This window comes from Marmota monax, unplaced genomic scaffold, assembly GCF_021218885.2.
Source record: "Marmota monax isolate L192 unplaced genomic scaffold, Marmota_monax_Labrador192_F-V1.1 WCK01_AAM20220418_F8-fsc00201, whole genome shotgun sequence".
Taxonomy (NCBI): Eukaryota; Metazoa; Chordata; class Mammalia; order Rodentia; family Sciuridae; genus Marmota; species Marmota monax.
The window spans coordinates 1,634,200-1,647,187 of record NW_026695150.1 but is presented as its reverse complement, the minus strand read 5'-3'; the positions used below and the strand labels follow the sequence as shown (position 1 = coordinate 1,647,187).

At 34.1% G+C, this 12,988-nt stretch overlaps 1 protein-coding gene across 1 annotated transcript in view; it reads left to right on the top strand.

Moving 5' to 3' along the window:
* The window catches only part of Vps4b (vacuolar protein sorting 4 homolog B), a 34,688-nt gene extending 22,334 nt beyond the window's left edge, over positions 1–12,354 (top strand). Inside the window, exons 6-11 of the mRNA XM_046428207.1 lie at positions 823–979; positions 1,471–1,619; positions 3,895–3,976; positions 5,139–5,358; positions 8,493–8,633; positions 10,862–12,354. Of these exons, the coding sequence (XP_046284163.1) occupies positions 823–979; positions 1,471–1,619; positions 3,895–3,976; positions 5,139–5,358; positions 8,493–8,633; positions 10,862–10,963 (851 nt within the window). The 3' untranslated portion in view covers positions 10,964–12,354. The remainder of the gene's footprint in view (positions 1–822; positions 980–1,470; positions 1,620–3,894; positions 3,977–5,138; positions 5,359–8,492; positions 8,634–10,861) is intronic.
* The last annotated feature ends 634 nt before the right edge of the window (positions 12,355–12,988 follow it).

Here is a 12,988-nt window from a genome sequence, read left to right as displayed (position 1 = left end):
TCCACCTCATCCTCCCAAATAATGTTTACATTTTGTTGGTGATCTACACATCATTCTGGTAGACACTGTGTGTCCATCCACGTTGTATACCTAGTAGTATTTTAATGTATATTTGATATTTTATTGCCAGCTATAACAGCTTGGTTTACTTTAGGCAGCATTGTAATTTCTTATTAGCAAAATTGAGGCATAAAGATTGATTTGTTCCCTTGTTACATTGTAACAAAACTAGATTTAAAATTAGAGCTCCCATATCATTCTCCAACCACCAGTTATAATACCTACCTTCCCTTCCCTATGGATTCAGAAGTTCAGCAAAACTTTGAAATCATCTAAACTGTTAGGTTCATTCCTCCAAAGGTCATACATATTTTTAAAAAATTCTTTCCAGCTGCCCTTCCTTTATGGATGCAGTATCCTGCAATGTCTAGGTTCTGAGCAGTGCACACAGCAGATAGTCAGAAAATGACTTTTAGCCGGACTCTTTTCCCCACTAGACTTGAAGCCTGCATAAGTAGAGATCCTTCTGTCTGTCTTGCACATGCTGATTTTCAGTACATATTGGTCAAATGAATGAGCAATCAAATGACATTCTTACTAGGTTTATATTAATGTAAATACACTTTTGACAAAGTAGTCTCTAGAAAAAGCAAATGCATTTAGGACACACTTAACGTCAGATTGATTTATTTTAAAATACCTTTTTATGCTTACAAGTTTAGAGTGAAAACCTTTTCACATCATTCTTCAGTATGAGTATTGTCTATAGTAACTGAGTAACGGTCTTGGAATTCTCACATTATTTTTCTAATCAAATTTTAGGCAAAAGGACCCCTTGGAGAGGAATCCTATTATTTGGCCCACCTGGAACAGGAAAATCCTATTTAGCCAAAGCTGTAGCAACAGAAGCAAACAACTCAACATTTTTTTCAATATCTTCCTCTGACCTTGTTTCTAAGTGGCTAGGTGAAAGTGAAAAGTAAGTAGTAAATCAAGTTTTTTTAGTTTTTTCTTTGCCTCTTAGTTACTATATCAATCTGTAAAATTATATCATTAGTAGATACTCAGAGAAGCAACATACTGTAGTGGTCAGCTGGGCACGGTGGCGCACGCCTGTAATCCCAGCCACTGGGGAGGCTGAGACAGGAGGATTGCAAGTTCAGTGCCAGCCACAGCAAAAACGAGGCACTAAGCAACTCAGTGAGACCCCGTCTCTAAATAAAATACAAAATAGGGTTGGGGATGTGGCTTAATGGTTGAGTACCCCTGAGTTCGATCCCCTGTGCCCCCTCCAACAGAAAAAGAGTTAGTCCCATAATGCATCATTCCATAATTAAGAATTATCGGAAAAAGTGCATTAGTAAAAATTGTAAAATGAATTATCTAGCTATTGCATTCTTGTAGCATTGGTGTATTGCTTTGCTTTAGTCTCATATTAGTTTTTTAGATTCTGAAAATTTTTGTTTTTAGACTAGTTAAGAACTTATTCCAGCTTGCCAGAGAGAACAAGCCTTCTATTATTTTCATTGATGAAATTGACTCTCTCTGTGGTTCAAGAAGTGAAAATGAAAGTGAAGCTGCACGAAGAATTAAGACTGAGTTCCTGGTTCAAATGCAAGGTAGTAATGCTGATTTTCAAAATAGCTTCTGTCTATTATATAACCATTATTAGAACAACAATGGGCAATAAATTTAAGTAGAATTTCTTCTAACATTCTTTCATTATTCCATGTTTCATTCTGATTGTTTTCATATGCATACATAATTTTTAACCAGTTGTAATTATCTTATAGGACTCAATTAATTGAAATAGCAGATAATAATGTATACACTTATACCAGGAACAATATCAGTCAAGGAAATATTTTGGAAAGAATATAAATGCCTAAGTCTTTGTTCCATTTATGTGGTGCTGAGGATTGAACCCAGGGCCTCGAACGTGCTAGGCAAGTGCTCTACCACTGAGCCACAATCCCAGCCCTTGAGTTTTGTGCATGGTGAGAGATAGGGGTTTAATTTCATTTTGTTGTAGATGGATTTCCAGTTTTCCTAGCACCATTTATTGAAGAGGCTATCTTTTCTCCAATGCATGTTTTTGGCATCTTTGTCTAATATAAGATAATTGTAATTTTGTGGGTTGGTCTCTCTGTCCTCTATTCAGTACCAGTTTGTTTTGGTGCCAATAACCATGCTTTTTTTATTACTATTACTCTATAGTATAGTTTAAGGTCTGGCAGAGACCCTGTGTCTAATAGAAGAAAAAGTAGGCCCTAATCTCCATCATGTGGGATTAGGCCTAACTTCCTAATAAGACTCCTTTGGCACAAGAATTAAAATCAAGAATCAATAAATGAGATGGACTCAAACTAAAAAGTTTCTTCTCAGCAGAAGAAACAATCTGGGGCTGGGGATGTGGCTCAAGTGGTAGCGCGCTCGCCTGGCATGCGTGCGGCCCGAGTTCAATCCTCAGCACCACATACAAACAAAGATGTTGTGTCCGCCGAAAACTAAAAATAAATATTTTTTTTAAATTCTCATATTCTCTCTCTCTCTCTCTCTCTCTCTCTCTCTCCCCCCCTCCCTCCCTCCCTCTCTCTCTCTCTCTCTCTCTCTTTTTTAAAAAAAAGAAAAAGAAACAATCTGTGAGGTGAATAGAGAGTCTGTATCTTGGGAGCAAATCTTCATCCCTCACACATCAGATAGAGCACTAATCTCTAGGGTATATAAAGAACTCAAAAAGTTAAACACCAAAAAATGAATAACCCAACAATAAATGGGCCAAAGACCTGAACAGACACTTCTCAGAAGATGATATACAATCAGTCAACAAATATATGAAAAAATGTTCATCATCACTAGCATTTAGAGAAATGCAAATCAAAACCACTCTAAGATTTCATCTCACTCCAGTCAGAATGGCAGCTATTATGAATATAGACAACAATAAGTATTGGCAAGGATATGGGGAAAAAGGTACACTCACACACTGCTGGTGGGACTGCAAATTGGTGCAACCAATATGGAAAGCAGTATGGAGATTTTTTGGAAAATTGGGAATGGAACCACCATTTGACCCAGATATCCCTCTCCTTAGTCTATACCCAAAGGACTTAAAAACAGCAAACTACAGGGACACAGCCACATCAATGTTTATAGCAGCACAATTCACAATAGCTAAACTGTGGAACCAACCTAGAGGCCCTTCAATAGAGGAATGGATTAAAAAAATATGGCATATATACACAATGGAATATTACTCAGCAGTAAAAGAGAATAAAATCATGGCATTTTCAGGTAGATGGATGGAGTTAGAGAAGATAATGCTAAGTGAAGTTAGCCAACCCCAAAAAACCAAAGGCCGAATGTTTTCTTTGACATAAGGAGGCTTATTCATAGTGGGATAGGGAGAGGGATCATGGGAGGAATAGATGAACTCTAGATAGGGCAGAGGGGTTGGAGGGGAAGGGAGGGGGCATGGGATTATAAATGATGATGGAATGTGATGATCATTATTATCCAAATTACATGATTGAAGACATGATTTAGTGTGAATATATTTTGTATACAACCAGAGATATGAAAAATTGTGCTGAATATGTGTAATAAGAATTTTAATGCATTCGCTGTCATACATAAATTTTTTAAAAGTGGGAGAAATAAACAAAACAAAAAAAGAAAAGTATTCATCTGTAATCTAGGAGGTTTGATTCTTGGGAATATTTGCATTATATTATACTAATATGACATTTGATTGAGCATAGATGGTTTTTCAGAGAGACTCAAGATGAGGCACTTCAATGCTGAATCACTACATTTCTTAACAGAACATACAGACAATTTTTTAAAAACACCATAATGACCCAATTATTTAAAATATTACCTATTTTAATACAGGGGTTGGTGTGGACAATGATGGAATTTTGGTTCTGGGAGCTACAAATATACCCTGGGTTCTGGATTCTGCCATTCGACGAAGGTATGACATTCAGTGAAAATCCTTCATATAAAATCTTTATATAATGATTATTATACAAGTACAAATAACATAGATTTTTTAGTAAAAGAAAAATTAAGTCAGTAATTGTTAAGTTGAATATGAAAATTCAGTTATAGGGAAGGTAGGAAGACTTCACTTTTCACTGCTTCATAACTCCCTTGAATTTAATTGTGCATGGTTTAAAAAAAAAAAAAAAAAAACACTTCAGTCCTTGCCACTTTTATCCCATTCATGGTTTGATTTGCTAATATGCTAGATTACCAGTCAGTACCAAGAAAGGAAATATGTTAGGTACTTTTGAAAAATAGCCTGATTCCAAACCCATCTCTAAAAGTAACAAAACTTTTAAAATCTCATAGCCATGGAGAGTTACCTAAAGGAGAAAAGTCTACAAAGACCAATTAAGTTGTCCTTCATCACTTTCTCCCTATCTCCAAATACTGAAATTCTAAGTATGTAAAATGACTATTAATAAAAGCATAGTATTTGTTATTTATGATATAAGATTTTTGAATATACTCATTATAATAAAGCAGACATGTTATATAATGTTTATTCTATAAGAGTTTGACTAATTTTACTATTAAATTTAGAAAATTTTTGTTATCTCTGTTATATTATGCATTAATTCTTTGATCAAGAGATCAAAGAACAATTTTTTTAGAAATATTATTCTGTAGGATATATCTTTTTATAAGATATAAGCCTGGTGCAGTGGCACACATCTATAATCCCAGCAGTTCCAGAGGCTGAGTCAGGAGGATTGCAAGTTAAACGCCAGCCTCAGAAACTTAGCCTGTCCCAAAAGTAAAAAGTACTGGCAATATACTTCAGTGGTAAAGAGCCCCTGTGTTCAATCCCCAGTATACAAAATCAGTGAATTCCAGGCATGTAAACACTATGGCCAAAATTACCCAAAAATTGTATGAGAAAGATTCCAAACTGGTTTCCTAGCTATTTTACTTTTACTTTGTTTTTTTTAATGTGTCCTTTATTTAACCTAAATGCATATGTTTAAGTCTGGCACATTGTTCCAGTTGGTATAACTGAGAATGTTAAATATCTGTTTCTTCTTGAAAAAAACCTAATTTTCAGTTAAAATTAGTATATGTTTTAATATCCTTGATATTTTTTTTTTAAGATTTGAGAAACGAATTTATATTCCTTTGCCGGAAGCCCATGCCCGAGCAGCAATGTTTAAATTACACTTGGGCGCCACTCAAAATAGCCTTACAGAAGCTGATTTCCGAGATCTTGGGAAGAAAACCGATGGCTACTCAGGAGCAGATATAAGCATCATTGTACGTGATGCACTTATGCAACCTGTTAGAAAAGTGCAGTCAGCTACGCATTTCAAAAAGGTAAATAACTTTTCATGTATTTTTAAGATGAAGTTTCAAGACCATCATTAGTTTGTCTTCAGAGGAGTTAGAGTTCAGTGTTGTGTGTGTGTGTGTGTGTGTGTGTATATATATATATATAAATATAAATATAATAGTTGGGTTTATAGAATAGACTTTTTTTGTTGTGTTGAAAATAAGTTCTCCAATAAAGTTTATTAATAACCATGGATAGTCCTAAAGTGACTTAAGATTTTCTAAGTAATAACTTGAAATTTCTCCATATAATTTAGACATAAGTGTACAAATTTATATAGTTGTAAGGCTGCTGCTGATGTAGCTAGAAAAACCTTGAGCAGAATTGGTACATTTATACCTGAAGAACAATAATACAAGCTCATGTCTATTAGATATTCCCATTGTCTGGCACTGCACTCCATTATTATTTCATTTGGTCCTCACAAAAACAAAGAGGTGCACATAGCCATTCATCTGTTACTTGGATCTAACAGTTTGTCTAATGTATTACAACTAGAATGGGGCAGAGGTGTGATCTGTTTCTAAGTGTACTGAAGTCACAACCATTCTGCTGTCCTGCCATGCACTTTTCTACCTGCTTGAGGAAGTTGGAGCATAGATGGCTAAGATAACAGTGTTGTAAAAAGACCTGGTCTTGAGATCCTGACTTAAGTAACAGTGGACTAGGTAACTCTGTCCAGCCATCTTGAGGCTTGAGGGTAGTAATATCTAGTGTTACTCATAGTAGTATATGTGACAGTTATATATGTATGTGTTATATACATATACTATTAGAAAAAGTAATCACACAGTATATAAGACCAATATACCATACTAAAGTTTTTTTTTTTTTTTTTTTTTTTTTAAAGTTAGAGCTTGAATTAAAATTTTAACTTAAAGCCAGGAATCATGGTTTACCTATTTAAGTCTCATTTATCTAAAATGGAGATAAACATTTAAGTGCTGTTGTGAGAATAAAATGAAATAATATTCATAAAACACTGTTTATGCTACCTATTTATCTTCTTCAGCCATTTCTTTACCAAGAAATATAGTAAGCTTAGGATTAAGTTGATGCCACAGCCATTATATTTCTTTTAAATTCTCTTTGACATTTGGAAGCAATAAATTTTATCCAGAATTTATCACTCCATTTTATGTCTTAACTACCAGGGTCAGGACATATAACCATGAAGAAAGGTCCTTGTTGGTAGCATAAAAGTGAAGCACCCAGATTGTCTTTAACACTGGGGCTTTGGATCACCATTTACAGTAGATATCTCTGTGGCTCCATATTTTCCACTGGGTTCCCCCCACTTGGTTCTTTTTTTAACATTCGGATTCATTTTAACATTATTATAAAAGCATGGAATATAAATTGCTCTAATTCAGTCCCCAGTACTCCCCCTTTCCCTTGCCTCCCCCATCCTCCACTGCCTAGTTCTCTTTCTTCTGCTTTACTGATCTTTGTGCTATGTACTTATAGGGTTGTTGGGTTTTTTGTTTGTTTGTTTGTTTTTTATTGTTTGTGTATTTTTAGTTAGTGTCTTATGGACATACATGATGGTGAGATTCACTGTGGTATATTTATATATGTACATAAGAAAGTTAATTTAGATTCATTCCACTTACCTGGTCCCTGCCCACCTGCAATCTAGTCCACTGATTTTTTTTTTTTTAACTACCCCCAAACCTCTCCCCACCCCCCACCGCTACCTTATTTTAGACTGGTTTCTACGTGGCAGAGAAAACATTCAACCTTTGACTTTTGGGGTCTGGCTTATTTTACTTAGCATGACAGTCTCCAGTTCTATTTATTTACCAACAAATTCCATAATTTCATTATTCTTTATAGCTGAGTAATATTCCAATATGTATATGTACCACATTTTCTTTATCCAATCATCTGTTTAAGGGCATCTAGGTTAGTTCCATAGCTTGGCTATTATAAATTTTGCTGCTATAAACATTAATGTGGCTGTATCCCTGTAGTATGCTGACTTTAGATCTTTTGGATATATATCAAGGAGTGGGACAGCTGGGTCATATGGTGGTTCCAGTCCTACTTTTTGAGGAATCTTCCACAAGCTTTCCAGAGTGGTTGCACTAATTTGCAGTCCCACCAACAATATATGAGTATAGTTTTTCCCCCACATCCTCACTAACACTTGTTATTATTTGTATTCTTGATAATTGCTAGTCAGACTGAAGTGAGATCAATGTAGTTTTGATTTGCATTTCCCTAACTGCTACTGAAGCTAAAGATTTTTTCATATATTTCTTGGCCATCATTTTCTCTGTTTTTAAGGCTAACTATTTCAATTAGCAAGAATTGGTTTGCCCTTTTATTAATTTACTTAATCATATGTCTAAAGTGTAAATCTGGGCTCAGAGTTAGAAGAAGGTACAGCAGCTGAAAAATGAAAAATACTTCTGACTTCATGCAGCTGAAATTTGGAAAAGGAAAGATAGACAGTCGAATATACATAAGTAAACTGAGAATGCGTGTTTCTCCACACCTGCACCAATCCTAAAATAATACTTAAAAGTTGATCTTGATAAGACATACATGAAAGCAACCCCAATTTGATACAAATCTATTGCTATCTGAATAGTATCATGTGACTCTATGTCACAATGCTTCATTTTCTGGATATTGTTAAAATTTTATTTTAACAAGTTATGTATCAGAAATTGTTAGCATTTGATTTTGTACTTATATTTGGAAAAGGTTTTGTTAAAAGAGACAAAAGATTCAGTAATTTCAGACTAAAGTTGCCAGGCATCACATTTCTCGGCCATGAAAATAGTAACTTAAAAAATTTTTTAACTTGTCTATTTTTGATCTCTAAGATTACTATCACTTAATAAGCATTAGAGGAAGCAACAGGAAAGTATAACTACTGTAACTATTTCTTCCTTAACCCCCCCCCATAATACAGTGTATTATAAATATAATCAAAATGTAGAAAAAGTCAAGAAAAAAATTTAAATCAGCCAAAATCTGTCCTAAAGTAAAAATTTTAATGCAACATAAAAAAAATATTAATACACTTTTAGTTTTCCTGTTAGTGACCTAAGTCTTGATTTTTATTTAATTTGTTCAAGTAAATGTTTCAATTGGTGGTTTCTTACAGGTTCGTGGACCTTCCCAAGCTGATCCTAACAGCATTGTAGATGATCTGCTGACACCGTGCTCTCCAGGCGATCCCGGTGCCATTGAAATGACATGGATGGATGTCCCTGGAGATAAACTTCTGGAACCAGTTGTTTCCATGGTTTGAAATTTTATTTGTTTTTAAGAAATATTTTAAAACATTATATTGTATAAGATTTGCTAGAAATGTTAGTATGTTTAGGCTCGTTTACTTAATACTATTATAAAAATTATAAAGATAATTTACGTTTTTTGGTTTTGTTTTTTTGGTCCTGGAGATTGAACTCAGAGGCACTTAACCACTGAGCCACATCCCCAGCCCTTTTTTTAAAAATATTTTATTTTGAGATAGGGTCACACTGAGTTGCTCAGGCCTCGCTAAGTTGCCGAGGCTGGCTTTGAACTCACAATCCTCCTGCCTCAGCCCCCCGAGCCGCTGGGATTACAGGCCTGTGCCACCACTATCGGCAATAATCGACCTTAATCAAACTCAAAATATAAAAATGATTATCTTTAAAATATTTTCTTGGGACATGAACTTCAAGTGAAAAAGCTGCTTTTTGTTTGTTTTGTTTCGGTACTGAGGATTGAACTCAGGAATGCTTTACCACTGAGCTAAATGCCCAGCCCTTTTGGTTTTTTATTTTGAGAGGGAGTCTCGCTGAGATGCCCATGCAGGCCTCTAACTTGGGATTCTCTTGCCTCGGCCTGCTTAGTCTCTAGGATCGTAGTCACTGGGGTTATGCTATGGGCAAAAAGCCTACTTTAAAAACTACAGTTCTCTGATTTTATAGGTCTTAAAGCTGGATCATCCCCCCAAAAGCTCATATATAGTATATAAATTATTTTTAAGACTCACATTTTTCAAAATAACCAGAAATGTTAATTATAGGGTATTTTTCTGTTTTACTTCTCAAGGCTCCATGAGAAGTATAAATAATAGAGATTTTAAAAATTTGAACATTTTTAACTCTTTTTCTTTAAAAAAAAAATTTAATTGACTAAACAGTTTTAACCACAAAAAGTATATTTCTTTAGTTTATAGTGCAGGAATTAAAATGATTTTTATAAGGTATATTTTTAGAGAACTTAGGGTTATTGAAAAGTTATGTTTATTATTGTTTGTTTTCTTATTGTTGAATTTTTCAAAATTTTCTGCTTCAGCTAAAGGAGCATTATGATAAGGTTTAACAGTAACTTAGAAGAAACTTTCATGATATATAGACAGACATAACAGACAATGTAGACATATGCACATACATGTTTGTGTACATATATGTATGTGTTAATTATGCTTATCTGCAAAGTTGTTCAGAAATCCTTTTTTGTTTGAATCTTTGATGTGTTGCTATTAAAAGTTTTTATAGTCTGTTCAACAGCTTTGAAGAATTTACAGTAACTTAACAATGGTCTTTTTCATCACTTTTCCTTACACAGTTTTATAGGAGACATTTTTTTGTTTGTTTGCTTGTTTTTGCTTTTTTTTTTAAAGAGAGAGGAGAGAGAGAGAGAGAATTTTTTAATACTTATTTTTCAGTTTTCGGTGGACACAACATCTTTATTTTTATTTTATGTGGTACCGAGGATCGAACCCAGCACCCCGTGCATGCCAGGCGAGCGCGTTACCGCTTGAGCCACATCCCCAGCCAAGACATTTGTTTTTTTAATGTATCTCTGATATTAGCATATTTTCTTATATTTCAATCTTAAGTGTAATTTTTTAAAATTCTGGCTACTTGATTTTGAAATAATATTAGTCTGCTTCACTTAAAGTATAAATGACTGCCCTATAGAAATGTATTTTTGTAGTAAAATTCAGTAAGTGCAATTTAAAAGTAGTAATAATTTTACTACAAAAAACATTTCTATAGTTTATATTGGAAGATTTAAAATAATTTATAAGATTGTATGATGATATAAGGAATATTTAGAGAAAGTCATTGAAGAGAGATCTGTAGTAAATTACTATCTTCCTTTTGAATTTGTATTTACTGAGGGAACTGATATCTTTTTAAAGAAAACCATAAGGCCAGAAATTACATCCTGACCCAGGTGTAGAGAGTCTTAAAACCTCAGGCTGATGGGGTCATCCTTCTCATGGGTATCTGGGAGCATTGGAGGGTTAGATCAGGACCAGGGAAGAAATTGAAAGTTTCTACACCAAGGAATGACATGATCTCAGATGTTCTCTAGAAAGAATAGGGGAACTTGTCGTCAGTAGCTTATGGCACTGTGCATATTCATATTTTACCTTAGGTTAAAGTTGGTAACGATAATGATGATGCTTCCATGATGTTTGGTTTATTAGATCTGTCATTCATACCATCCCCACATTCCTCTCCCTGACAGTCGGATATGTTACGGTCGCTATCGAATACAAAACCTACAGTCAATGAACATGACTTGTTGAAGTTAAAGAAGTTTACAGAAGATTTTGGCCAAGAAGGCTAAACCAAAGACAACAAGGAAGACGTTTACCATATGTATTCTTTCTTTTCATAGATACTTTTGCCTTTCTTGGGTGGCATCCAATTATTTCCAGTTAAGCTCTTGTACTACAGGGAAATATACATCTCACTTCAGATTCCTTTAAGTTTTATACTATACTTTCCTCCATTACTTATTAAATACTCCAACTAACAAAAATTGTAAAATAATGCATTTATAAGGAAATGAGTAAAATGTAAATGGCATGAAACTAGAAATTACCCAGTAAAAAGAATATTGAACATTGATTGACACAAATATTTAGAATTTTTTATGAGTGGTGGACTTAGCAAAGAGCATTTGACTTTTTTTTTTAATAAAATGAAATAGGGCTTTATATTTTGAAAATAAATTGTTGAACATTCTTATCAATGTGAAATTTACTTCATTAAAAAATTTGAAATAATAGAAACTTTACTCTCAGGGATGGGCAATAAAACAATAAAGAGTACTGTGGTTGGTTTAGAAAGATTTTGAATTGTGTTATAGCCAGTGCTCTTATTGATTTTAATAGGTTGATTTTTTTTTTCTGTATAGATTAAAGTAATTTCTTTAAAGAAAGCAAGATTTTGTATTTAACTAAATGATTCCTTTCACTGTGCGATCTCAAGAGAAAGACTTTCTAAATTAGGCATTGTCTTTACCTTGAAGAATAAAATTGTCAATCCCATTGTCTTTTTGTAGCAAGATTGACCAAAACAGGTGGTAAATAAGTATGAATTTTTAAAATTACTGTCATAAAATACTGTAATGGGAATCTTTACCAATAAGAAAGTGGCCTCCCTTTGGATTATGGGAAGTTTCCTGTGTGTGATGTGGGTGTGTACATATATATGTATATATATATAAATTTTTTAAAAAATATAAAGTAACAGGGGTCTTGTCTTTCATCCTTTAAGTTCAGGAAACAGTTTGTCCTTGAAAGATATATGTTATCAGTGTAACACTTATGAACCTTTAGAAATGAACTGATGTTCATATAATAAAATATAAACATGATAATAATGTTTTTCCAAAATCTTCAAATAAATATTCTGAAGGTATGTGTTACACACTTCAGCATCAACACTAAGTTGTGCCTTGTACATTTGCATTGATCATATATGCAAAAGATTATTAAATTAGCTAGAATGAGGTAGAGTCCTTAATTACTATAAATTCTACCTTGCAAATGCTATATAGTAACTTGCATTTTAAAGTATTTTTGCACATTTTACATATTATGCTATGGGTTTTACATATTATGCCTTTGGGTTTTCTGTACAGATTGTTTTTGTTGATATTAAATAGAAATCATAGGCCCAAAATACGCTGTTCTTATGTGAAGTAAATTGATGTAATCTCTATTGACTATATTCTGTGTATGCATCTTTATTTGGGGAACTTCTATATAGGAGAAAACATGATCTAAAGAAGGACAGATTGACAGCTAACCATAGGAATTAATCTCCTCTGGAACCCTATAAAATGACAAAATATTTTTAAAAGACAGAAAACCAGAACCACAAAGATAGTTCTTAAACGAAAATACTTCAGAGAGGTGCTGCTCACCCAAACTGCCTCCCTGGTTTGGCGATGCGCTGGCCTCCCACGCACTGCAGGAACCTAAGTGGGAGATCCTGTTTTCTTTATCACTTGGCAGCAAACATAGGCTCTTGACCTAGCCTTGGCATATCAGAGGTAACACACAGGTTCTTCAATTTTGCACACATAACAAAGAGGACAAGCCATTCAAACTAGGATTGTAGCCAACAGCAGCAGCTAGTGGTAATCTGGTAAGTTGCAAGACAGCTAATAACACTAGCGTCAGGGAATCAAGTGTACAGTGAGGACAAAGCAAAAGCATGAGAACTTCAAGGACAGCTGATTGGGATCAAGGTGCAGGGGTGGAACCCCAGGGATTTTATATGACTGCTAAAAACCTTCCTTGCAGCCACAGAGCTAAAATCATCAAAAGCCAAACAGTATTTTGTCCTGAGGGTTGCCAAA